The sequence below is a fragment of the Antennarius striatus genome, chromosome 11, assembly GCF_040054535.1.
Source record: "Antennarius striatus isolate MH-2024 chromosome 11, ASM4005453v1, whole genome shotgun sequence".
Lineage (NCBI taxonomy): Eukaryota > Metazoa > Chordata > Actinopteri > Lophiiformes > Antennariidae > Antennarius > Antennarius striatus.
Window position 1 is genome coordinate 22,452,666 of NC_090786.1, and position 27,387 is coordinate 22,480,052.

At 43.7% G+C, this 27,387-nt stretch overlaps 1 protein-coding gene across 2 annotated transcripts; it reads right to left on the reverse strand.

Annotated features, from left to right (window-relative positions):
* Positions 1–505: 505 nt before the first annotated feature.
* On the reverse strand, positions 506–26,769 carry kif20ba (kinesin family member 20Ba). 2 transcript variants are annotated; one of them, XM_068328345.1, is made up of 32 exons: positions 26,690–26,769; positions 24,984–25,080; positions 24,793–24,882; positions 24,589–24,711; positions 24,253–24,391; positions 23,964–24,148; positions 22,498–22,552; positions 22,136–22,342; positions 21,757–21,868; positions 20,874–20,945; positions 20,503–20,649; positions 19,733–19,895; positions 19,364–19,516; positions 19,163–19,273; positions 18,556–18,695; positions 18,355–18,475; positions 17,023–18,170; positions 16,738–16,876; positions 15,873–15,995; positions 15,692–15,749; positions 15,441–15,566; positions 15,075–15,196; positions 14,527–14,682; positions 14,105–14,281; positions 13,566–13,691; positions 12,438–12,542; positions 11,918–12,124; positions 7,701–7,742; positions 6,464–6,535; positions 6,119–6,236; positions 2,412–2,557; positions 506–1,449 (listed from the first exon to the last, which is right to left on the reverse strand). In XM_068328345.1, the coding sequence occupies exons 2-32, from the start codon at positions 25,074–25,076 to the stop codon at positions 1,369–1,371; spliced, it is 4,857 nt and encodes a 1,618-aa protein (XP_068184446.1). In that variant the 5' UTR covers positions 25,077–25,080; positions 26,690–26,769; the 3' UTR covers positions 506–1,368. The 2 variants fall into 2 exon arrangements, with proteins under 2 accessions (XP_068184446.1, XP_068184447.1); XM_068328346.1 differs by lacking the exon at positions 7,701–7,742.
* Positions 26,770–27,387: the final 618 nt, after the last annotated feature.

The following is a 27,387-nucleotide window of genomic DNA, read 5'->3' on the forward strand; positions in this document are numbered from 1 at the left end:
CAGCGGCATAGGGCATGAGGCGGGGGACACTCCGGGCACGACGCCAGTGCACCACGGAGCCACACACAAAGACATACAACCACACACACACACACTCACTCCTACGGGCAATTTCGAACGGCATGTTTCTGGAGGGGGGAGGAAGCTGGAGAACCCGGGGAGAACCCACGCAGACACGGGGAGAGCATGAGAACTCCGCACAGAGCGGGACTCGAACCCGGACCCACTGTGTTGTGAGGCCACAGCGCTAACCACTGCGCCACCGTGCCGCCCTGCTGGAAACATTTAAAAAAAAAAAAAAATTCTTTAAAAAAACTCCAGTCCACAAGAATCCTCATTCACAACAAAGTCACTTAGATTTTCACGTTTTGATTCATAATCATATTATTTATTGAGTGTATCTAAAAATAAAGATAAAATATAAAAAAAATAAAATATAAAAATAATATTTTTTAAATTCAAATAAGGTATGAAATAATGTATATATTATTGTATGTACTAGGTCATCAAATCAGTGTTGGTTCAGTCTCTCAACCAGGTTTTCTGTAGGGATTTTAAAGAACCAGCAAGAGTCGTTATGCAGTGACAGTTTCACAGAAAAGTCTGTGCAGAAGCCAATTTACAGGAGATAAATACCAAAGGAGTCACATCACGTTGCTGCAATCAATTCATAATCATTCTTCTGAATCTCAGGTAAGGCAGGCAGATTTATGCTGAGGCACTGGAACTTTTAATTTGCAGATAAATGGCTTGAAAGTGGAACAGAAATGGAGACAAAATTTGAAACACTAAAGTGCACAACAGATTTTTCCACAAAGAAGGAATATATAATCCACCTGTTTCATCTATAACAGAGTTAACATCCACAAAGTGCATCTGTAACAAACAGGACGGCATTACAGACGATTGACAGATGTACTAAATACATGTTTTTAAATGTTTAACTTTTACTCCTATCAAGTAAAAAATAAAACTCTGGGCTGAAGTGAAGCCCAGACCAGTTAATGACATGCACGTAAAAACAGTTTTATTTATAAAGTGTAGCAGAAAAATACATAAATATTATTTGCATTCAGTCCAAACTTTTGCTGTCGATTAAGACTGGAGGCAGAAGAACTGGAAGCTTAACTAGTTCCTCCATTGTCCTCCTTCTAGTCAGTGTGCTAGGCTAAGCTAAAGACTGGTTGGTTTCACTTCTGAAATCTATAATATTGTAGTGTAATAATATTGTATAATTGATGATTTCTACTGAAGACGCTGGTCTGAGACAAACCAACAGTCAGCTACAGATTCATTTAACAGTAAGACTCATTAGTTTTATAAACATAAAGGCATACAGAACTAAATGATATGAATGCTAACTGCTAGTTATTTAGCCATCCTGGAGCGAAGACGCCTCTTGATGATCTGGTGGCTGCTCTCCTTCTGCTGCGGCTCTCTGCTGATGATCTGAAAGGAGGAACGGTTCAGTACCTGTGGAGCTCCTGGACCAATCAGGAGCGTCGGGTCACACGTTTTACTTTCATGTGATGAACGTTAAACACATCCAGCTCACTGCTGCTGGGAACAGGGTTCATCCTAAACAGTTTACCATGTGTGTAGCGCTCCTCCGTGTGTCCCTGGTGTGTGTGATGAAATGAACTTTATTCATCTCTAGGAGGGAAATTATTTTTTGCCCGACACGGGTCTTGAACCAGCAACCCTCCGGTCCCCAGAGAAAGACTGACTGGATAAAGTACTGCCACTTCAAAATGATGGAGAAATGTGGAATATTAACGTGCCTAAACTGAAGTTTAACCCTAAACTGAAGTGTCCACAGCTGCTGGTATGGATTAAAGTTCAGGCAGATTATCCTGAGATCGCCCAAAAGCAGTGAAACCCTGCTTCCATTTCCAATAACCAGATACACCAGATGCTCAATTATCAGCTGATAATTTGTATTGATTTTCCTAAACTCCTCATCTCCTCAGCTTTGTCTCCTTTGACAAGACGCTGGTCCAAACTTAAGTGCCCTACTGCTGCACTGCTGGTGCACCCTGGGTAAAAAGGAATTAAATAAATATTCTGGTCACAGAAGAATCAAAACAAAGTTTTCTCAGTTAATTTCTCAGCATGAGAGACACCTTCAAGGATGTCTGCGATCCAAACTGGTTTTAATTCATGCCACACAGCTGCCAGATGTCCAGCGACACTGGATCTGACATGTTTTGCCCCAAACTTTAAGTCGTCCATTCGTTTTATCTAATTTAATTCTTGAAAACTGATCAAATGATCTCCCTGTTGAAAGGATCTGTTAGTCAGGGCTGGTCGTTAAATGTTAATGAGCTCCCGTTGAGCTCGTTAACTTATGCCCCCCCCCGACTGTAGGACATGTCGATAAAACACTGCATGTTTGAGGGAGACAGACTTACTGGGTGTGAGGGGAAGTCCAACGGGGACGAGATCTCGGGCCTGTACAGCTTCTTTTTGCTCCTGTTGGCTCTCAGACTGAGGGATGAGGAGGAGGCTGATGTGTCAGCATCACTTCGACCGCTCATCAGACTCATCAGCGTCTTGGCTGGAGAGACAAACAGTTTGGAAAAGAGACACATAGATAGATAGATACTTTATTAATCCCACATGCAGAGTGGACACCTCCCACAGAGGTGTGATGGCCTAAAGTCCTGCTGGAGAGTCACTGGCTGTAGTTTAGACGTGTTGTCATGTCAGTGTCGTGTGTTTGATCGTTGGTCCACCAAACGTCTCCACAGCCGTTCAGACAGGAAGATGAAGCTGAAAACACGTGACTCAGGCAGGAGGGGGGTGGAGAGGAGACGATGACCTTGAGGAAACTAGGTCAAGGTCGAATTTCAACTTTTTTACACTCAGGAACTGGATAAGTTAGAAAGACGAGGAAGGCCAGTGTGAGTAAGACCATAGATCAAAGCACTAGCTTTGATCTATGGTCCGAGACATTTTCTATCCTGAGACATTTTTGCACACATCTCATGAACCGGGTAAGATAGAAAGACGAAACAAAAGCTGTAATATTCAGGGAGACAAGGGGGTGAGAATTCGATCAATACCGTGACCTTGAAAAACTAGGTCAAGGTCACATTTTCACTTTTATATCTTTTTGGGTCCACATCTCTGAAACCTCATGACAGGCATATTTTAAAACGGAGTCTTCTTCTTCTTTTCCTTTCGGCTTTTCCCTTCAGGGGTCGCCACAGCGAATCAGTGTCCTCCATCTAGCCCTGTCCTTTGAATCCTCTCCTCTCACACCAACTACCTTCATGTCTTCCCTCATTACATCCATAAACCTCCTCTTTGGTCTTCCTCTAGGCCTCCTGCCTGGCAGTTCAGAACTCATATTTTAAAACGGAGTGATGCAGAAATTAATCCACGCTTTCATCACTTCCAGACTAGATCACTGTAACGCACTTTTTTCAGGCTGCCCCAAAAAGTCGCTGAAGACTCTTCAACTAATTCAGAATGCTGCTGCCCTTGTTCTGACCAGGACCAGTACCAGAGACCAGGTTCTGACCAGGACCAGTACCAGAGACCAGGTTCTGACCAGGGCCAGTGCCAGAGACCAGGTTCTGACCAGGACCAGTGCCAGAGACCAGGTTCTGACCAGGACCAGTGCCAGAGACCAGGTTCTGACCAGGGCCAGTGCCAGAGACCAGGTTCTGACCAGGACCAGTGCCAGAGACCAGGTTCTGACCAGGACCAGTGCCAGAGACCAGGTTCTGACCAGGGCCAGTGCCAGAGACCAGGTTCTGACCAGGACCAGTGCCAGAGACCAGGTTCTGACCAGGACCAGTGCCAGAGACCAGGTTCTGACCAGGACCAGTGCCAGAGACCAGGTTCTGACCAGGACCAGTGCCAGAGACCAGGTTTTGACCAGGACCAGTACCAGAGACCAGGTTCTGACCAGGACCAGAACCAGAGACCAGGTTCTGACCAGGACCAGTACCAGAGACCAGGTTCTGACCAGGACCAGTGCCAGGGACCAGGTTCTGACCAGGACCAGTACCAGAGACCAGGTTCTGACCAGGACCAGTACCAGAGACCAGGTTCTGACCAGGACCAGTGCCAGAGACCAGGTTCTGACCAGGGCCAGTGCCAGAGACCAGGTTCTGACCAGGACCAGTGCCAGGGACCAGGTTCTGACCAGGACCAGTGCCAGAGACCAGGTTCTGACCAGGACCAGTGCCAGAGACCAGGTTTTGACCAGGACCAGAGACCAGGTTCTGACCAGGACCAGTGCCAGAGACCAGGTTTTGACCAGGACCAGTACCAGAGACCATATTTCTCCTGTGTTGCTTCTCTGCACTGGCTTCCTGTGAAGCTAGGATAGATGTTAAAATACTCCTCCTCACTCCCAAAGCCCTTGGTGGCACCGACCTACCTGAAGGAACTTTAGTTCCTTATAATCCATCTAGAGCATTATGCTCTCAGCATACTGGCCTACTGGTGGTTCCTAGAATTTATAAAAGTAGGACGGGGGCTAGAGCCTTTAGCTATCAAGCCCCTCTATTGTGGAACCACCTCCCTCCCTCAGTTCGGGGGGCAGACACCCTCTCACTATTTAAGACTAGACTTAAAACTTTTCTTTTTCATAAATTTTACAATTAATGGTAACTCAGGTTACTACGTTTATTTTCATATGGACCTACTCTGGTGGAGACTCAACATCCAGACTCACTGAGTTCCTCTCTCCTCCCCCTTCTCTCCAACCATCTCTGTTACTCCTCCTCCTCTCTGACCTCACTCTTCAAGTCTCCAATCACACCGTACTAACTAAACTTCTTCCCTGGAGTCTCTGTGCTCTCTGTCCTCACAGGTTTTTCTCAGGTTCACCCCTCATCCACCCATCTGCTATGGACCTGCTCTTCCCATCCCACCAGGACCACCCCTAACCTAATTATCAGCTGGGGTCCGGCTTCCCTTCTCCTCCGCGCCACCATACTGTTCCACCCCTCATCCACCCATCCGCTGTGGACCATCTGCTGTGGACCTACACCTCCCATCCACCAGTATCACCCCCCACCTAACCATCGACTGGGGTCCTGCTGCCTCTCTTCCTTGGTGTCATCTTACTGTTCCACCCCTCATCCACCCAGCCGCCGTGGACCTTCCTCTGTGGACCTGCACCTCCGAGCCCACCAGTATCACCCCCATCTCTCCATGTGCTGTGGACCTTATCCTCCAAGCCCACCAGTACCCCCCCTCAACTATCCATCGGCTGGGGTCCTGGTTCCTTTCTTCCTCCTTCCTCCATACAGTCATCCAATCAGCTGTAATTGTGCCTTGACTTTATCAACCTGAACCATATTGATACTGCCTCTCTCTGGCCTGTCTCACTCTCTCTCTGTCACTCTCTCTCTCTCTGTCACTCTCTCTCTGATGCTGTTCTTATCTTCCTTTGATTTTTTTCCCCCCAACCGGTCGAGGCGGATGGCCGCCCAAAAGAGTCTGAGTCCTGTCCGGAGTTTCTTCCTCAATGAGGGAGTTTTTCCCTCCACTGTCTCTGATGCTCTGGAGGGTTCAGTTGGGTTTCTCTGTCTGTTAAAGCGCTTTGAAATGTCTGCTGCCATGATTAAGAGATATATCAATAAAACTTGATTGATTGATTGATTGAAATAGAATGAACCAGTTACATGTTGGATCATAGGTCCTTTATTACAAACCCTGACCCATGAAAGTAGGTCAGGGTAACATTTTTAATTCAGGGGTGTCGCAGGATGTTAGCCTGACTGCCTCGTTTTCTTCTAAAAAAGCTTTTCCCTCATTTTCCCCTGAGTCTGGTGTAATGACTGAGAGACAACACCGAACATCTCCCAGAATGTCTCCGTCAGTATTCCACCCGTGGGGGACGAGTTCCCCGTCACCCCCACTTTGTCAATAGTACTGCCTCATCATTAGCATCAATAAATTATTGGCTGTTTGACCAAAACTCCAAGAGACAGAAGATTTTTCTGTAATACCTGTTTGGCAAACTATTTCACAACTAGGAATAAATCTCACACACAGTTCTGGGTGACGTGAAGCTGATTCTTCAATCTTTTCTCATCCCATCTTCTCACTAAACTGTTGTAAGGTAAAATAATAATATCATAATAAATCCAGGAACCTTTGGTGCCGAGCAGTGTCGGGGAGCTCTGCAGGAATTCTCCAATTTTCTGGAGTTTTCCTTCCTTCCTGCTGCTGATGCTGCTCTGGGAGTCATGGCAACCCGCCGGGGAAGAGAGCTGATCAGAGGGAGATGAGAGTGGTTAGGCTTCTGGAGAGAACAGCATCGCTCTTTAAATAATAAAGTCTGAATGCATTGTTTACTCTGTCCAGACTGATCGTACACAACGTTAATGTGTCTAACATTAGTCCTTGAACGTTACACATGAAAGTCACTCTGACACGTATGACATGTTGTGGACACCCGGTAACCCCTGGTTACAAGTCATGTCCTTTTTCTTCCCACCTCTTTATGGGGGCTCAGCTTTGGTGTCAGTTTGGTCCTCGTGTTCCTTCTGTTCTGAGCCTCCACCTCCTCCTGTCAACACACACACACACACACACACACACACACACACACACACACACACACACACACACACACCATTAAACACACATCTGCACCGGGGGCTGACATGTAGAAAGAGGTAAAAGGTTTCATGATGGAGGGATGGATGGGACGAGACAGGGTAGAGGAAACATCCTCCACTGGGGGGTGAACCCACTTTAACCAAAGGACAGGAATCACAGCTCCAATCAGAGGCTGTTTAGCTGTCAGGGGGGCTCCAGCTGCTGACGGGGGTCAAACGCTACCCATCTACACAGGCCGCCTGGGGGCCCAAACGACCCTCAGTTTCCAATCGGAACAGATTATGATGTCAGCGGTAAAAGCTTTCAGAACACTGATGACAGTAAAACACAACAGAACGAGTGTCTGATCATTCTTCAGTTTTTAGACAATTTAGTGTCATTTTGGAGGAAAATCTCCCCCCTGGTCATAAAAACATTGTTTCTATGAACTCAAGTTTGAAAGTTTTATAAGTTTAGATTAAAAAAAATTGTTTTGTTTCAGGACTTGATCTGATGTGATTGATCCAGCATGTAGAGACACAAAGATGAACTATCCCTCTAATTCCCCCAGCACTCCGCTCACCCTCTCCTGGTGAGCCCTGACTGGTGGATGTTGGTCAGGATATTTATTAATATGATGGAAAAACTTTTCAAATTATCCTTGAATGGGAAAATTAAATCTCAATGTTTAAAACTAATTTAAAGGCTTCATTACATTTCATGGATAAATGAGACTGTTGAATCAAACTGAATGGTTTGCTCAGTAAGACCTGTGAAAGATGACCCCCCAGCTGTATGGTACGCTCCAGACAAAAGTCTTTTTGTCAATGCAGTTAATTTAAATATAATTGTAAGTTACAATATTTTTCACCTCCACACATTAAGACGTGTTCTCACACAGTTATCACACTCGTGAAAGTCTCACTGCAACTCTCCTCACTACGTTCCTGCAGCCGAGCACCCCTGGATGATGATGATGATGATGATGATGATAATGATGATGAGCGATCCATTTAGACTAGACTGAAGTGTCAAATGATGATGAAGACTTTGATGAATGGGTTCTGTCTGCTCGTGATTTCAGGGTGAAGAACACATCATGGGATGTAGTGAGACAAAAACAAAGCAGGTACCTCTCGTGCGGCTCGTCGTTTGCTCCTCCTCAAAGCCAAAGACTTCAAAAACAGAAAGTTGGGTTAAAAACAATCCTGTAAAGTATCGTTAAAGTGTTTCACAGCTGACGCAGAACTGTGAGCTGATGTGCAAAAGTAGTGAAATAGTGTCACAATAGTTTCAAAACCCGTTGTCATTTCCATGACAACGGGTTTTGAACAGCGATGATGGCTGGCATCAGTAGAGACGTTTTGGTCTCCACTAGTCCTTATGCTCTTTGTTAGCATTGGCCTGATAGCATATGGAGCTGCACACACCCTGATATAGCATATCATCTGGAATAGCATTCATATACAGTAATTAAATTCCAAATGTAACCATGGCAACAGAAACAGAATACTGAACACACCCAAAGAGCAAATGCATTTTCAATGAATGGCCTATTTCAAAACTTTTTTTCACATATAAAGCGCACTGGGTTATAAAGCCCACTGGATTATAAAGCGCACTGGATTATAAATCGCACTGGATTATAAATAACACTGGATTATAAAACCCACTGGATTATAAGTAACACTGGATTATAAATAACACTGGATTATAAAGCGCACTGGATTATAAAGCGCACTGGATTATAAAGCGCACTGAATTATAAAACACACTGGATTATAAAGCGCACTGAATTATAAAGCGCACTGGATTATAAAGCGCACTGAATTATAAATCGCACTGGATTATAAAGCGCACTGGATTATAAATCGCACTGGATTATAAAGCGCACTGGATTATAAATCGCACTGGATTATAAAGCGCACTGGATTATAAATCGCACTGGATTATAAATAACACTGGATTATAAATCGCACTGGATTATAAAGCACACTGGATTATAAAACGCACTGGATTATAAATCGCACTGGATTATAAAGCGCACTGGATTATAAAGCGCACTGGATTAAAGGCACATCGTCGGTTTTTTAGAACATTAAAGTGTTTCAGGTGCACTTTATAGTGTGGAAAATACTGTAATCAACACGGAAGAACTTCAACTTAGAACTGCTGCAACTTCCATGTGGATCAATGATAATAAAACTGAACCTGTTTTTATTTAACATATTATTATATGATTGTTACACAGACAACAATGAGAAGATGAACGGTCTCAGTGCACAGTTAAATGTAGAAATTGTGATTAATATGAACGTCCTTATTTTTTTACGCGTTCTGCCAGAATAATTGGGGTTCAGGTGGTCTCATTCGGATAAAATTACTGCTGGTGATGAAAGTAGAAACATTCAAATATAAAGGCTCACCAGGAGGGTGTGTTTGTGTTTTCTGGTTTTGACAGAAACTGTCAAAAAATATTTTTTTTAAAAATAGAGCAGACATCTAAACCTCCTAATTTAATGTGTGATGATGAGAACGTGGGCTTCAACACAGGCTGAACATCGAGATCCACTGGGATGGAAGCGTTCTCAGCTGTAATGGTCACAGCGTCTCCTGCTCTTATTCCCTTAATCGCCCCCCTTTCATGTTGGCATCTAACTCCCCAAATCTTTGCCTCAAACACGTCGTTTTATCTCCCCCCTCCCCCGTCCCCACCCCCCCACTCCGCTGCTGTATGCCTCCGCTCTCCTTTCTCCTGCTCATGTCGGCCTCTTTCACCACTGACGACACCTTTCAAAGCCGTTTCCTTTTGACAGCTTATTTTCTCCCTTTTATATTATGGGATACAGAATGTTACTAAAACACTTTTCCTTTTGTCTGCCATGACATGAAGGCTGACTGAGCCACTGATCAAATGGAGGTAAACTGAAATGGATTTTCACCGGTGGAAACTGGGTCACTGCGTGAGCCGCGATCACAAGAACGAGACGAGCAGAGCGGGAGGGAGAACCGTCTGCACCAGGCACAAACCGTCATAAATCAAATAGATGTGAGTAAATAATGTAGTTAAGACAGGAAACATAGCATCATGTCTACAGCATGTACCCCTTCTACACATCACTTCTAACTTCTGTTTCAGAATAAGATCTGTTCTGTGTGATGAACGAAACTAAAGTCAGAACAAATTACTTTAACATCACATGACATGAATAACTCAGGCCTGTGCAGCATTTACGTCGCCCCTCAGAAGCTGCTACGGTCACCAGAATACACTGAAATCATGACAGACAGCACAACAGTGTCCCTTCATCTTATCTTTATACATCTCCTTTATCCCTCCTGGGATCCATGTTCCTCGTTCCTTCCAGACGGCTCGTGTTTCAGGACACCAACTTTACACAACTGAACGTTTACATACGATTTGCAGCCATAAGCCGTAATCACACGACCAGGTCTTCTTGCTTTAATAATTAATATAGTCATTTAAAAATCTTTTTTTTTGGGTCTTTATTTTACGTAAAATGTTTTTTGAAGATTTCCTGACGAATGTGCAGACGCCGTGCCAGAACAGGGGTATCAATACGGTAGTTATGGTAGATAATATTTTGGATGGAGTCCATAACATTAAAAAATACACATCTTGAATTGAGGTGACCACACATGTGCGAACAGCAGCGCTACGAGCAGCAGCACTAACAAGTCAGCTAGCCACTGGGTAGACTGCATGACGTTAAAACAGATAGCGTACCTGCAATTTTTAGCTTTCGTTTTTTGTCTTAAACTTAAGAAAAAGTATAAGAATGATTGGGGGAGCTGGACCAAGTAAGAAGAACAAAAACTGAACACTTTCATACAGAATGAGAGGACTTTCATTTTTCACTACGGCATTGTGACATGGTTTTGAGTCAACCATCTCCAAACCAAAGAAGGGAAACCTGGAGCAGCGTTTTTGGACTGTTCTTAGAACGTACGACACCAACTTTCCATCAGAAAGTGAGCTGAGACAGAGAAAGAAGAAGGAAATCAAAAGTCAGTCGTTCAAACAGGTATTTTATCTCACAGCCAACTTCAGAAGCAAAAACTGTCACCTCAACGTTAAGAACAAGACGGATCGATGGTACCAGAAGCCTCCGCTGAAGCAGCTGTTTCAACTAATTTTAAGTAAAAGTTAGCGGAGATTTAAAAAATATACTCCGTATTGGTGATAGAAGGCCCAAAGCAGGAACTACACAAATGTAGAGTGAATGGGGAGTCAAATATGAGTTTAATAATCAACAGCTTTGGTCAAAATAATATTGCAGCAGGTCGTTAGCTACCATTAAAGCCTGATACAGACTGATTGATTACAAGTTCCTGCATCCGTGGTGCCTGACCCCACGAGGTGAATGGACCAAAGCTGAAGTGGTGGGATGCTCGTCTTTTTCACAGGATGAAGTTTTTTGGCACAATGTCTGTGACATCTTTACTTAGGACGTACCTGGAAATGTGATCTTATAATATTTTTTTAAATTAAAAAATTACAAGTTAGTAAATTTGATTTGGGACTTCTAATCTATTAAGATGAAAAAAAAATCTATATCCTGCCAGGAAATGCAATATGCACATGACTGGGGAGGACATTCACTACTGTATAAAGGTCTCTGGCAGGAGTGAAGAAAGGCTGTAAAAATAACTGCTTTCAAAATACATTTAATTCTTTAAATTTATTGTTTTACTAAATGCCAAGTGTGCTATTAATTTCCCTTCGGGGATTACTAAAGTATACTAAATTCAATTAAAATGAACAAACAAACAAAACTTTAAATCAAACCAATATTTGATGTGACCAACCTTCACCTTCAGAACAGCATCAAGTCTTCTAGGTACACTTTTACTGGATCATTGTCAGGTGAAGGGTTAACCAATTCCACCCAAATGACAACAAGGCAGTCAGAGACTGAAACATCCTGTGACACCCCTGAACTCAACATTTGACCCTGACCTACACATGTTTGTGCCTCAGGCTTCCTGAAAATGTTGCTTCTTGTTTTGTGATTGTATCTCATCAGGTTTCAGAGACGTGTAGCTAAAAAGGCATAAAAGTGAAAGTTTGACCTTGACCTAGTTTTTCAAGGTCAAGGTTGTGATCTAGTTTTCATCCCCTTTCCTCCCTGAATATAACGCCTTTTGTTTCATCTTTCTATCTTATCCTGTTCCTGAGATGTGTGCAAAAACAATGTACAAAAATTGACCTTTGACCTTGACCTAGTTTTCTGGTCAGCTTGACTAACTCGGTTTATTTTAACACACATAACCATCGACAGCTGCAGATTCTCAGTTGGTAAAAACCAAAATGACGCCCTCCGCTCACCTTTTCCATCTCGCCGCTCTTCCTCTTCCGCGCCGAGCGATTGAGCTTGATGGTGACGGCGTTGTCGTCGCCCTGGCGACGCAGAGCCATCCGGTTGGGCTGCAGGGGGCTGAAGGAGATCTCCAGCTCCGGCTGGGGGAAGCGGCTCGTCCGGCCGTTCTCCATGGAGATCTCAGAGGAGTCGAGCACCGACGGACAGCCGGAGCCCTGAGGGATGAAACCAGATGAAGGGTGAAGGTTTGCTGGTGGCGTCCACTGATTCACCTCATCTGCTCTATTATTGATTACAGAAGAGGATTCAGCGATTGGAAAATAATTGGACGCCGTTTGTTATCTAAAATTTTACACAACGTCCAAAGAGTTTTGGATGCAGTTTAACCAACTGCTTCATTTTTAATGTGAAAAATGTGAATTTGTTTAACAAAAAAAGATGAATCCGACCTCAGTGAATTCATGTCTTAATGTGTAAATACGGGTCCAGTACTTGTGAGCTGCTGTTAAATGTATCTGACCGCTTTACCCGACTGCTGGCTGACGCTCTGGTGTCCTTTCCTCCTGATTTCATGTTTCCGGTGCGAATCTGAGGTTTTCCAGCTAACGGAGCAGAGTTCTCACAGTTCTCACTCTGTCACAGGAAAAAAATAGATTAAAAAAATGCAATTCAAAGAAGAATAAAGAATAAACGAATAAAGTGGAAAGAACCAAGAACTACTAGTACGCTGTCAAATAAACTGTATAAGATACTAAGCAATGAGAAGTACTGAAATGTGAACATAAGAGCAAAAAATCTGCTACAAAAGTCAGTGAAATCCTAGGAAACCACCAAACAGACTACACAACTAAATATTAGGATTGTTGGTGACTCATCCCCCCACCAGTCTGAACCGTTACCTACAGGAAGTACGCACACACTACTGAAGTCAGACAGGAACCTATAGAATTCATTTAAGTGCTACACAGGTCTCGTATCAGTCTAGGTCATGTTTCTCTTGTATGTAGATGCTATAAATGACATTAAACATAGAGGGGCTTTCTGGTACGATGCACGTGAACACGCATGTCGGAACACGTTCTGTTTGGGAACCTTCAAATTGCAGCGTTTGTACTTATAAATGTACTTTGTCCTCTAATATCTGCACCAATAGACAAAGTTCCACATTGTGTACAATAAAGTCAATGAGTGTTTGTTGTTAATGTACATTAACGTTAATGTCTGATTGCAGTGCATACGACGTAGTGATGGATGTTTTTCATTCTACATCCATCTGTTAGGTCCAACACATCCTCTAATGGGGCCGAAGATGGAACACGGAGCCATCGGGGCACACAGTGTGTCCACTCAGTCAGAGACATGTGTGATACTTCTAAAAGCACCTTAAGAGGACGATGAAGGATCTCAGGCTGGAGACCGGAGGGTCACCGGTTCAAGACCCGTGTGGCCCAAACAGATCAGAGTGTGAGCTGTCAGTGGGGGGGTGTCAGTTCACGTGTGAAACATGTATAGACTGAGTGGAAAAACTGATTCCCCCAAGAGGATTGTCAGAGTCCGTTCCTTCTCATCGGTGCTGACTGGTTCCACCTCAGACTCCTAACGTCTGAGGATAACAATAATTGCTTGTTTTGGGTTTGACCTTTCTTTAAGGCTGACCTGAGGGATCGTGTCCCCCTTTTTCCCCGTCGGGGGCTCCGGCTGCTCTTCCAGTGGGGGGTTCGATGCCTCCTTCTCAGACGCAGCAGCCAGCGGGTCTGCCGGTCCGTCTCCGGCCCCACCCGTCTGTAACACACATCATTAATGCTCCCGTGTCACGAGGCCTTAAGCTTTGTTCTGGGAGTCTCAAATAACAAAAAATAAAATCTGGTAGAAAACAATTCACAAGCGACCAGTTGAGGCGAGTTGTGAATGAGATCCTTTGAGGAAACGGTCTATAAATCTGTTATTTACTTTAACACGTGAAAAACAACACATCGATTCACTGCAAACAGGCTGAATTAAATGTATGAAAGAGACACAGAAGGTTTCAACTGAACAGGGAAATACATCCAATGAATTATAGTTTGTACTGCATTTGATTCAGGATGGAACGGCTTCACCCCGACTTTAACTCAACCAAATCTCTCTGGTTCAACCCCCATCCCTAGTATGAGCCCAGCACCCCCCCATCACCATCATCTTTGTGTCACGCTGACCTCTGCTGGTCGCTGAGTGTCATTTTGTTGCAGCTGTTGGATCAGTTTGTCTTTCTCTGCCAGGCTGGAGAGAAGCTTCTGCAGCTGGACCTCCAGCGCCGACACCAGGGCGTCTCTCTCCTGCCTCCACCGCTGCATCGTCCCCTCCTTATCAGCGATCTGGGCCGACAGAGACTCCTGAACACACAAACACAGAAAATATACACCCCCCCATGAAGCTTTTCCATCGCTCACAAATGATTTAGAGTGAAATTATGTGTAGAAAGTTGTCATCTAGGTCATTACTCTCACATTTGGTATGAATCAAGTAAATTCAAAACAATGAATTTGTTTCTTACAAATGTGAAAACAGTTTAACATGAAACTGAGCTGTGTTCAGCTGCGGCTGTGCTGCGTGGCTAATGCTAATGCTAACGTCCTACCAGCTGGCTCTGCTGCCGACTGAAGCGTTCTCTGTCTTCAACAAACTTCCTCATCTCCTGGTTCCTCTTGTCCTCGGCCTCCTTGGCCTGAGCCAGCAGGGACAGCTTCTCCTCCAGCCACTTCTTGCGCTCCGCCTGCTGTTTCTCCGTACACAGCTGTAACAAAATGTGCATTTATTTTTAGCTGGATATCGAGATCAATTCAAATACTGAGAATTTATTTGATCTGAAATAAAAATGAAATTAGGAGCGAAGACAAAGTACCTCTATGTTGAGATACCAATAACAAAAAAGCTACAACTAAAAAAAAACGGTATTTCTACGTCTCATTAACGTTAATCAGTAAATGTCAGGTTTTATTATCTGGATAGAAAATACTGAAAATCTTCTAACACACAAGTGAGATATTTTCTAGAAACTATTTTCAAAAGTGACTGATTTATTTCCAGTTGATTACTACATTTCTATTAGAAGGCTGCAGAAACTGAAATATGATCGATATTTACTTTACTTGAACTTTATTTTTGACGATAACTTCCTCCCCTTACCCTGAGGGTTTCCTGTACCCGGGCTGCTTCCATCCTGTCCTCTTTTAGGTCATCTGATTGGCTGTCAGCCTGATGATGACCCCGGTCCTGCTGCAGCAACATCCCCTTCAATGTTTCCACCTCTGAAAGGGTTAAAATGTGAATATATTACATGAAGAGCAGCAGGTGACTCACAGATTTAACATTTCACTGATGAAGGTCTCAGTTTAGAGTTTATTGGACGCTCTGAACGACGTTAGTTGGTTTCCTCATTCGTTTAATGCCAGGACCCCCAGTCATGTTGGGCTTTTTGCCCCCACATGACTGGTTGGTCTTCAAAAACTGCTCTCATCTTTCCATTGTGCCTGGAAGGCTGTGGTATCTCACCACTGGATAACTCCTGGATGAGGTTCAGCTTCTCCTCCAACACCTGCTCCATCTGGCTCTGGGTCTCCTCCTGCTCCATCAGAGCCAAACGCATGTCCTCCACCACGCGCTGGGTGGCCTCCAGGTCTGGAGCAACAAAACCACAAGAACCAGACACAAAAGATGAAAGATTCAGTTTGGATTTTTGTTTTTATCTTTAGAGACAGAGAACAGAGACGGAGGAACCCACATTCAGAGAGTAGTGATTTTACCTTTACAGGCCTTCTGGTGGAGCTGCGTCTGGTCAGACTTGGTGTTAGATGATTTCTCCTGAGGAACGGAGGAAGAGAAAAGGTGATGAGTATCAACCCGTCAACACTGAAGGTGGCGCTACTCTTCAGAACAGAGTCACAGCCTCCAGGCGTCCCGTTTCATTTGGAAACAGAGACTCACCGTTTTGAGCTGCTGGATGGTTTTGTCTCTGTTAGCGACATCAGAATGTAGACTCTTCTTAGCTTTCTCCATATCTGACAGCTTCTGCCTCAAAACCTTCCCTTCTTCTCTCATGGAGGAGATCTGGAGAAAATAAAATGAAATAAAGGTTAAAACACATTAGAGCTCCATTCAGGTGGACTTCACCCTATGCTGTTAACTGGCTCCAGGAGAACAAGTCCAAAAATGACCGAATGAAACCGTCTCCAGGTTAAACCAAATCAAAATTTGTTTTTAATATAGTACAGAAAAAAATTGTAAATTACAATGTGGCGATGTTTACCATACATCATGGTCGCTTTATTCATGATGACCAATGAAATAAAAGCCTTTTTTAGGGTTATAAAGGAAATATGTCAACTTATTATTTTTCCCTGTATTTTTTTTCCAATAAACCATCAAATAAGAGAGAACGATGCAACTGGAGACGACTTAAACCGAGGTTTACCTGCATGAATAAAGTTGTGACATTTGAGTTTAGCTTCAACAGGAGGTTAGGTCATGACAGACATAATCCCTCGTAAGGTCGTGCATCAACGCTCGGACGTCCGTGAGACACAAAGTGTTTTAAACAGTCTATCAGAGGGTTGTAAAGGTAACACAGATAGAAGGTGGTTTAATATCAGGATGGGGGGGTTCTGATATTAACCCCCCATTCTGGGGGGGGGGGGGGGGTTTCAACTAAGTTTAAATTACTGTAAATAATAAAATAGTTTGCCGCTCTATAGCGGAATTCGTTCATCGCGTGTGGTTCTGGAACCCATTAACCACAAAGAACGGGACACGAATCATTCCTTCAATGTGTTCAAAAAGACGGCGTCCAAACCTCCGTCTGGACCTGATGGGTCTGCTTCTTGTAGTCGGCGAGTTTCTCTTTCAGGTCTGACGTGTCCTCTGCGTTCCTCTGGAGGTCAAGGGTCAGTGCCCTGATTGTGTCCTGGTCCTGCTTTGCCCTTTCCTGCAGACTGAGGGTGAAAACCACAGCAATGACAGCTGTAAAGCTTTTGTTACCACTTCTAATCATTAATTAATTAATCATTAATCAAGCAGCGTTTATATTAACAGGATGTTGAAATGTGGTGCGCTGATAACAAAGGAAACGTTCCGATACCCATCGATCTGCTGTGATTTCTTCCTCAGCTCCTCGTCCTTCTGATGGATGGCTTCGTGAGCCACAGCCAGCAGCTCCCTGCGTCTCTCCACCTCCCTGCGCCGGGTGTCTTCCACCGCCTGCCGTTCTTTGTCCGAATGCTGCTCCTGCGCTCTCTGAAGGCTTTTCTGCAGGGATGATATCTGCGTCTCCTTCTCCAGCAGCTTCTCCTGCAGGTCTGCCTCCCTCCCTGGAGGCCGTTCCTCCGGCTGTGAGGGTTCCTCCTGCACCTCTGTGCTCTTTTCTTTCACCGTTCCCTCACTCTCCACTGAGTTTCGTGGAGCGTCGTTTGAAAGCTCCTTTGTTGTTTCTAGGTCAGAGAGCTTTTCCTTCAGGGATTCCACCTCAGCCTGGAGAACAGAGTTCAGTCTCTGGAGACGTTCTTCAGAAGCAGTTCTATTTAAATCTTTATCCTCAGCATCTTCTGTTTCAGTGTTGAGCAGCTCTGTCTGCTCGCTGAGCTTCTTCTTGACGTCTGAAACATCACCGCAGGTCGTTTCCTGTTTGCTCAGTTTGTCCCTTAAGTCCTCCAACTCCTGAGTGGAAACCATCTCCTGTTCCTGCAGCTTCTCTCGAAGTTCTTCTACCTGCTTTTCCAAGACCTTTGTTTGTTCTTCTCGTTTTATCCTCAGCTGTTGTGCTTCTTCTTTAGATGAATGTTCTCGTTGTTCGTACTTTAGTCGGAGTTCCTCCAGCTGTCGGCGTGATGACTCTTCTTGCTCGTGAAGTTTCTTTCTCAGCTCTTCGGCCTCCCGCTTGGACTTTTCTTCTTGCTGAAGCAGCGTCTCAGTCAAACGTTTCAGCTGCTGCTCTAAGATCAGCTGTTTGCTCGCCAGAAGCTCTTTTGCTCGTGAGAGTTCAATCTCTAGCGTCTGCATTCGTTCGGTCTGGTCCTCCTCAGCCAGAATCGTCCCAACATCCACCGCGTCTGTCAGCTGATTAGTGTGACCATCAAACGATGCTGAGGTCTGCGTTTCCTGTTCCACGCTCTGGATTTTCTGCATCAGGTCTCGAGATGTTTTCTCCTCCGTGTCGTGTTCTACAAGCTGCATCAGGGCAGATTTGAGATGAAGCGATGCTGGTCCAGCTCTCTCCATCTGGATATTCACCTGTGGTAACACAGGATCAATGAATATCGTTTAGTTTTGTTCAACTAAAACCACCAATCACACAGAAACAACCACTAGTCTGTAGGAATTCAGGATGAGCTCTGACTGCTACTTAACAGGGATAAAACTCTACCAAAGCATCAGTGAAACGTGTTTCTTGTGACCGGGGGGGTTCTGGTGTTACCGTGTCCCGTGTGTCTGAACCGGGTCCAGCTGTGGACATTTTGTCAGTGAGATCCTTGAAGATCTCCATTCTCCTCTCTGCTCGTTCCTCCAGGATTTCCCTTTCCCTCACCAGACATTCACTGCAGCAAACACACACATTTTTATCCGATAAGGATGACACCCAGAAGGATCTGGGGCGTAAATAAAACACCACGCTCACTTGTAGTGATTCTGCATCTCAGAGAAGAGTGTGGAGAACTCTCTGCTGACGTCCTCTCTGACTTGCGTCTCCATGTGGAGGTTCTCCGTTTGCTCCTTCTTCAGCTGGAGCTGCAACTCCTTCACCAGCGCCGCCTGCCTCTGAGGGGCGCCACCAGAGGTAAACAGGCAAGACGTTTTAATTTGTACGTGTGCAGAAAAGGCAAGTTCAGACACATTCAAAGTGCTTTAAGAAGGAAAAGAAAAGCATTCAGGACAGAACTTCAAAATTCATGATGATAAATTTTAATGGTAGACATTAAACTAAAAGAAATAAAACAGGTTAAGCAATGAAAGTGCATTAAAAGTCAAGAAAATATATTATCTGACAGTAAACAATAGGGTTTGAAGACCGGCTTTTAAGAGCCGACATCTAGAGTTGAACCCTTTTGACCTGCTTTCCATTTACTGTTTACAACTAAAATGAAGATCAGATTGAATATATTGAGGGGTTTTTTTTTTATCTTAATCTTAAAATCTGTTAAAATCTGATTTTCCAGCCACATATTTGTTTCCCTAAATGGTTTCTCATCTAATTTATTACATGCCAATAAAATGTAAGCACTGACCTGGTACGTCTGTTTACACACAAGAATTTTCTCATTATTTTCATCGTCATCTTCTTCATTTTCAGTTTCCGCCAAAGTGTCTTCCATCAAGTTATTTTCTTCGTCAGACTCCTGGAAAATAATGTTAATAAAAAAACTTAAAATATATCTTGTGGAGCGTAAAGAAAAATTGTAGATTATAAGAAAGCGTCTCCAGCTCACTTGTACATCCTCCAGACTACTATCCCAACCAATCAGAGAGCTCCTCCTGCTGTTGTGAAGAGTCTCCTTCTCAGTGTTGTTGATGAAGGACACCCCACCGCTGCTCCTCTCAGGGTGGAGGACAGACAGCGGTCGTGTGGACAGAACCACCACCTGGAACCAGACAAGAAGAATCGATGATAGAACCACTGAGACCGAAGCTTCATGATGATCCTTTCGGGTGAGGTCGTGACGGCTTGATTATTTCATGATTTACATATCGACACCGGGAGTGTCTGCACAGCCTAATGAGCTAAAGACGAACACTTTAAGGACTGGGGATGATTCCTAAGACGATGGAGCGCTCACAAAGTGAAAGTGGTTGCGTACCTTTTGTGCGACGGCGGAGAACTTGAGGACGTTGAGCGTCTCGTCGTACGCGGAGGAGCACTGGTTGATGTTGACGATCATGCAGACTTTACCTCGACCACAGAAGAAGCCCTGCAGGTAGTGGGTCAGCTTGCTCTCTCTGAACGGAACGTGCTGAAGTAATCTGAAGCAGAGTAAACACATTTCCACTTAACGCTGTGACATTATTAAAGGATTCTGATTCTGATTGTTCAAGATGAAACGATGCACACATTTGAGCAGCTTCAGTGGACTTCAATGTGTGCATTTAAGCCATCACACAGGTTTATAGTCACTGAAGATATGTTAGCAGCTTCCAGTCAACACATCCGACTCAGACTTATTGATCTTCATGGGGAATTCAATTCTACAAACTATAACAACAGGAGGAGGCGGCTGCATAAAACGCGTTGAAGAGAATAACAAATCATTAATCTAAAAAGTTAAATAAGACTCAAACTACCGACAGCCAAGTGGAGGAAAAGCATCCATGTACATAAATAACATTTCTAATACGGTTGAGGTAGGGCTTGTGTCTGTAGTTAAACAAGAGCGACCCCCACTTCTGATTAAAACATGCTGTCATCTGCAAAATATTTACTTCATTGTAAATATGACTGTGTGTTGTTCTGGGCTCAGTGTTGTGGTTTCAACCAGCTGCCCCTGGGGGGTCAGGATTAAATCTGAACCACACAAGTGACTCATGATGGAAATGATGGCCGACAGACAAAACGATGAGCTCCACATCTCACTTGGCCTGCTGGTTGTGTCTCAGCGCGTTGATGCATTTTCCCAGGATGAGCAGAGACGTGTTGATGTTTCCTGCTTCCTTTAGACGCTCTCCTTTATTCTGAGTCTTAGAGCATCTCTCTGAACCAGCCAGGTCACACAGACTCAACCTGATGACAGGACAGCAGAAGGCTCACATGCAAGGTTTGCTTCAAAGTAATGAGTCAAATGTTTCACGATCGTTCAGCTACGAACCAAAAACTGTTTTTACACGAGCATCAGGGAAGTTTATTTATCCTTAAACTGGTCGCTCAACAAAATGAATTTATTCAGCCTCCTTCATGCTCAACACACACAACAGAGTTCAATAAATCAAATCTGATACTTCACTCACTCACTGACTGCATGAACCCGCGGAGTTCCAACGTCCTCAATCCTCAGGATACGAATGGAAAAAATGCTGTGACTGCAAAAAAGAATGAATGTCATTAAAGCCCAACAACACACAGACACACACACACACACACACACACACACACACACACAGACACACACACACACACACGGATTCAACAGTTCAGCAATAGGCCATCTTAGTACTGTGCTGTTTAACAGCTCGATGCACTGCTCAGCAGTAAAGACACACTGAAGGGCAGCCTGGACCATCACACTAATAGACGTTTATCAAACTCCGTTATTTGAGGGTCTCACTGGGTGTTTTAAAGTACAGCAGTTAAATGTAGAACATCCACTAATAAAAGCCACCATCTGACATAAGACTGGGAAAATAATCCCAGGCTCCTTGTAGCCCCATCCTCTCCCCAGGAGGGAGGACGACCTGCAGGAAGCACCACTACTGAACTACTGGATGGCTGAAGATCAGGTTTGTGTTATTTTGAACCAGAACCTACAGATGTGTAATTACTGCTTCAATGTAGGGCATTAAGCTATATATCTGGTGTGGGGGTTTTTAGTTTGCACGGTACGCTCATCAAAAGTCTATATAAATGTTCTGTACACTGACTGAACTGTTTTCTCTCTATTTTTTCCCCGAGGGGCATCTAAAGCAATGTCATGTGCTGCAGTCTGACCCCCAGTAAACCACACATCCATCCTCCACTCCTCTGGAGAGGCTACAGTAGATACAGTACAGGATTCCTGTCATGAAGAAGAGGATCACTAATAAAATTCATCCCAACATGGAAACAAACTGTGTGTTGTTCTCATTTCTAGAGGGTCAGAGAACAACAGGCAACAGCAGCGGGTGTGGTCCTCACCTCCTGCTGGAGAGCTGGTTCAGCCGGGTGGAGGAGAAACTCTGGTTCTTCTTGCCCAGCTTCATCACCATGTAAGCCTCCTCTGCACTGGTCACCTGAACCCAGCGCAGACCTGCAAATACAAAAATACTAAAATACTAAGTTCATTACATTTATTACAATGTATTTTTCTAATTTAAAAAAATTACTGTCATTTTTAAAAAAGAAGCCTGGACAACAATTGAGTCTGTTTCAAACTGAAACACTACAGCAGGTCAAAATCACTGAAGTTTAACATCGACTTCATTGAACTTCAATCATTTGGTGGGTATTTGAGAGGCAGCACTGGGGCTTCCTCCACTGCCTCCCATCACTGATCATGTGACCCTCAGTCTCACACCTTTGACGAAGGCGCTGCCCTTGACATCCTGCGACAGACGGAGAATGGTCCTCCTCAGAGCCCCCCCAGGCGCCACCTCCAGAAGGTCGTGGATGTTCTCGTTGTAGATTTCACAGAAGGAAACCCAAACAGAGAACTTGGTGAGAGCGTCCACCTCCAGACCCCCGGTCTCCTCTGCTGCAGCAGTCGCCCCCAACATGGAGGAGTCTGGGAATGACACAATAAAACAGCTGTTTCACGTTTGTCCTGAAGCAGTGGAGGGTTTTAAAAATACATCCCTGTCCTCAAGTTCAGCAGTTAATTATAAAGATGCAAAAGAAAAAAACAGTCAGAAACGGGCGGTGGCTGAACACGAGACTTGCCTTCATGGACATTCTTTATGGTGGAGTTCAACAGGGTGGTGTTGATCTTCTCGCTCTGCAAAGTAAAGAATGAAAACAAACCAGTTTCAGACCTGATCATATCAGTCAGACTGCTTCAGCCCACTGAATTTAAAATGATTACAAGTGGGTGACAAGTGAAAATGACAATAATAAGCTAGTAAGCTTAAAAAGACTGTTTCATGATCCATAATAACACTAACATTTAATAACGAGAAATAATTTGTAAAATGGGTTTTAAAAGGGTTAAAAACAAAAGTCGGTGGTTTATAAAAGGTTCAAAAACTAAAATGTTAAAAAGTTGAGATAATTCCTTGTTTATTTAATTTGTCATCGATAAAATACAGATGTTAGCATGTCATCAGTGATTGACAGTGTGGCCTTGAGCCACTCATCTGTTCTGTGATCGATTACTCAGGTCTCCACCGGATACCAAGACGATTTGTAGCAATGAAGCTGATCACTGACAGAAAACCCATCAGGTCACAGGTTTCAGTATGTCTCCCCTCAGTGGGGGTTGGGGTGGGGGGCACAAACACAACCAAACATTGAAATAACATTTTAAATTTACATTTTACACATTTACATGTTAATTTGTTCAGCATGTTTCTGCTCAACCCTGGCTCCGCCCTTCTGCCCATATTTGGTCCAACCAGGTGAGGAACCACCTGGTAGCTAACAGCTTTAAGTTATATTTGATAGTTTTTTGTTGTTTTGTTTTTAATTTGTGATTTGTTGTCAAGCAAATCAACAAATATTTAACATTTTCAAAATATCCTATTTTTATGTTGGATCCTTTCATGTGCTAACAGTAACCAAAGGGTTTCACTGCTGTAGGGGCCGTTTGTTGTAGTTTGGAAGCAGACTGTGACATTTCCAGAGGAACCCCGGCACATTCCTCTGTAGAAATCTTTCACACTCCTCCAGTTCGATGGTCTTTAGTGCTCAGATTTCCACAGGATTCTATTTTTTTTCCCAGGTCTACACTGAATTCTTTTGTTCTCAGCATGTTTTCATCAGTGACAGATCAAACCCTTCATGAGGTTTTAATCCTGTGTGTAACATGTAGGACAACTATGAGTTTTAGCTTCATTGATTGATTACAAACTGTGAGCATTAAAAAGTTACAAGACAGTGGTTTGTGCTTTGGCTCAATGAAAAGGTCTGTTCTAAAGGGGGCTATCAATTTTGTTTTTTGTGAAATGATTTTGTTTCTGAGTGCAAAGTTTATTAATGTAAGCATCCCAAATAAAACCAGGATTTTTGGAAAAGCTGTGTTTAAAAAAATCCCACTTGGGGCTGATAATTTTGACCTGAACTGTAACAACAATGATCATGTATGGAAATCCTTGACCTCTGAAGACATGACTTGGACTGCGGTACTGTTTGTGATCAAACCCTGTGACACTGATGCTGCTGCCCTGCCATCATGACACCCTTAACGTTACCTCTTTAAGTTGCCTGAAGAGGCTTCTCTTGAACGCCGCCTCCTCAGCCTGTTGCTCCCTGGTGAGCCTGGTGAACTCCCGGCAGCGGTGAGGTTTGATGCTCATCCCGCTAAAAACTTTATTATCGATTCTGCTGAAAATGACATCAAGAGACCTGGGCAGGATTCCAGCATCAGCATCAGGACCTGAAAATGACAACGAGCACTGCTGGATTGGTGTGGATGCTTCAGGGTGGCAGACACTTTCTGGTGAAATGACAGCATTATTTAAACCCATCAGAGACACAGACCTAAGAACGTGAAGGTTTTCCCTGCGTTGGTGACCCCGTAAGTGAAAACCAAAGAGTTCCCCCCTTCCAGAACGTCGTTCACCATGTTCCTGACTGTCCCCCCAAAGAGCTCTTTCTGTGTCGTCTGAGGACCAAACACCTATTGGAGGGAGGAAACACATCATCTTAGGAGACGGTTCAACCTTCACGGGGTCACTGTGGGTCCAGAATCACATCCAGTAGCACACGGTCTCTTTTAACACAACATTTAAAGGTGTGAGTGATGGAGGTGCAGATTTGTGTGGCCAGAGGAAGTTGTGTTTAGATTGTATCTGCTCTCCGCTCAGAAACACAAACCTGGGAGAACTGGAAACGCTGACCCATGTGGGGAAGAGGTCTGTCTGTGCTGAGCCTCGCTGACAGACACAGACTGGGGGGCCTCAGTAAAACCGTGTCAGGAGGCTGGATGGAAACACAGTCCTGTTGTCAACAGAAAGAAAACACAAGTCAGATCCTCTGGATTTAATGAAATGATCTGCATTCAGTCCCTCAGAATTCTACCTGTAGCTCTCCATTATCGTTCTCTGCTGAGGTCAAGGGTCGGATGCGGAGGTAGACTTGAAGATGTTGCTTCTCCTCCACACTGGGATGCTAAGACACGAGGGTTTGAACCCAAAACAGCAGCATGAACGTGAAGCTCCCTTCAGGACCAGATCAGTGTTTGTTGATGGTGGCTGTCAGTGTCGGGGTACCTGTGGGTCTGGTGATGGATCTGTCTGCAGATGTTCAGCCGGTGTCCTCCCCTCCTCGCTCGCGTCCTTCAGGGAACTTCTGATCGCTTCCATCTCCCTGGAGCAAACAAGCAACAAGCCCACATCATGTCACACTGGATCCTCACACCTTTATTGATCATCAATAATGTGAATTTAGGAGGGATTTACTGTCCACCAGGAGCTGGTTCCACTTCTTCAGCAGAACTCCTGATACGGTCTAGCTCACAAACTCAAGGCCCGGGGGCCACATGTGGCCCTCCACATCATTTAACGTGGCCCACGAGAGCATAAAAGGTCAGACTGTCTAAAAATAAATAGGTCAAAAGTGTGCTTTGACCAAAACTGCATTTCCCACAATGCAGTAGTTCAGCCCATTTTAACTCTGACTGAACGTTGTGAACAAAGTTAACGTCCTAACTTGTGTCTGATGTTATTTTTCTTTATTGATTGATAGTTTGATCCTTGATTGATGGAGTTCTGTGGGTTTAATAACCTGACAAATGAAAAGGATTTATGTTAGAACAGAGAAACAAACAAACATGTTTTTTCTGTCTAACTGTAATGTTTGGAACTAGAATCAGTCAGAAATTCAGTTATTTAACATTAAGGAGTAGTTACATTTAGTTACATTACACTGAGTTACATTTAGTTACATTTATTAGTTACATTAAGGAGTAGTTACATTTAGTTACATTACACTGAGTTACATTTAGTTACATTTATTAGTTACATTAAGGAGTAGTTACATTTAGTTACATTACACTGAGTTACATTTAGTTACATTTATTACTTACATTAAGGAGTAGTTACATTTAGTTACATTACACTGAGTTACATTTAGTTACATTTATTAGTTACATTAAGGAGTAGTTACATTTAGTTACATTACACTGAGTTACATTTAGTTACATTTATTACTTACATTAAGGAGTAGTTACATTTAGTTACATTACACTGAGTTACATTTAGTTACATTTATTAGTTACATTAAGGAGTAGTTACATTACACTGAGTTACATTTAGTTACATTTATTAGTTACATTAAGGAGTAGTTACATTTAGTTACATTACACTGAGTTACATTTAGTTACATTTATTAGTTACATTAAGGAGTAGTTACATTTAGTTACATTACACTGAGTTACATTTAGTTACATTTATTAGTTACATTAAGGAGTAGTTACATTTAGTTACATTACACTGAGTTACATTTAGTTACATTTATTAGTTACATTAAGGAGTAGTTACATTTAGTTACATTACATTAAGTTACATTACATTTAGTGACATTAGTAGTTACGTCTGGCCCTCTGAGGACAGCCGTGAAGCTGATGTGGCCCCCGGTGAGACCGAGTCTGACATCTCCGGTCTAGCTGTGTCCGGTCTGGGGAAGCGACAGGACATGCTGGTGTGGATTTAGCGAACTAAAGCAAAGGTTCTTCGATCGTAACCAATCCGTTGTAATGCTTTATTGTTCTTTATCGATAATCTTTCTGATTGAAATGTCGTCCTGTGTAACGAGCTAGCTTAGCCGCCAAGCTCCACCTGTCGCTCGGGCCGGACGTCAGAGGACTGGAGGGAAGAGGAGAGAACGAAAAAGAAGAGAAAGAAAAACCAGGAGGACTAAAAGCAGCAGAGACACGGAGAGAGAAGAGAAAAGTGTTGTGGAACCAGAAATCACTCACGGGGCGACGAGTTTCCTCCGGAGATCCCGACGATCACAGCCTACAGACGGCCAGCCCGACGCCGAGCTCCCCGAACAAAATACTGCCTCCGCGGTTTGATTGAAACGGACCAATCGGAGTCAAGCACTCACGCGCATGCGCTCTTCACGTGCCGCGTTCAGGCCGTCCTCTGACGTCATACATCCGGGAGCTGGTGATGGGACGGTCCGTTAACGCGGTCCAGGACCGGCCGCAAAAAAACAAACTCCGACATATACCGACGGACTACTTATTTTATTATTGACGATAATTTAAACGTTCATTAACCGTCCTCTGAATGATATTAAACCACCTTATATCTGCTTTACCTTTTCCTACATTCTGATTTAAAAAAAAAATTTTTTTACACTCTTATAGACTATTTAAAACACTTCAATACAGTCTGACCCGTTTTTAATGCTGTTGTTTTATTGTGAGACTTGCAGTAGCAAGAGTGTGCCACTAATTTCCCTGCGGGGATCATAATCAGTATACAGTATAAGATTAAGATTAAGAAGATTAAGAACAACCTAAACGATTCCGTCTCCCATGTGTTGATCATCCGAATACATTAGATTGATTTAAAAACTCCAGAGGTTTAGAAACTTGGTGCAGCCACTACTGTTTCTACCTAACAGGTGGGTCATTTGATTTAAGCAGCTCAAACACTTAAATGTTCC

Coding starts and splice junctions, on each gene's coding strand:
- kif20ba (XM_068328345.1), bottom strand. CDS start 25,076: ATGGAAGCGATCAGAAGTTCCCTGAAGGACGCGAGCGAGGAGGGGAGG. Junction 24,392..24,588: donor AGCGTTTCCAGTTCTCCCAG/GTTTGTGTTTCT, acceptor TCCCTCCAATAG/GTGTTTGGTCCTCAGACGAC. Junction 21,869..22,135: donor GGGCAGCGCCTTCGTCAAAG/GTGTGAGACTGA, acceptor TTGTATTTGCAG/GTCTGCGCTGGGTTCAGGTG.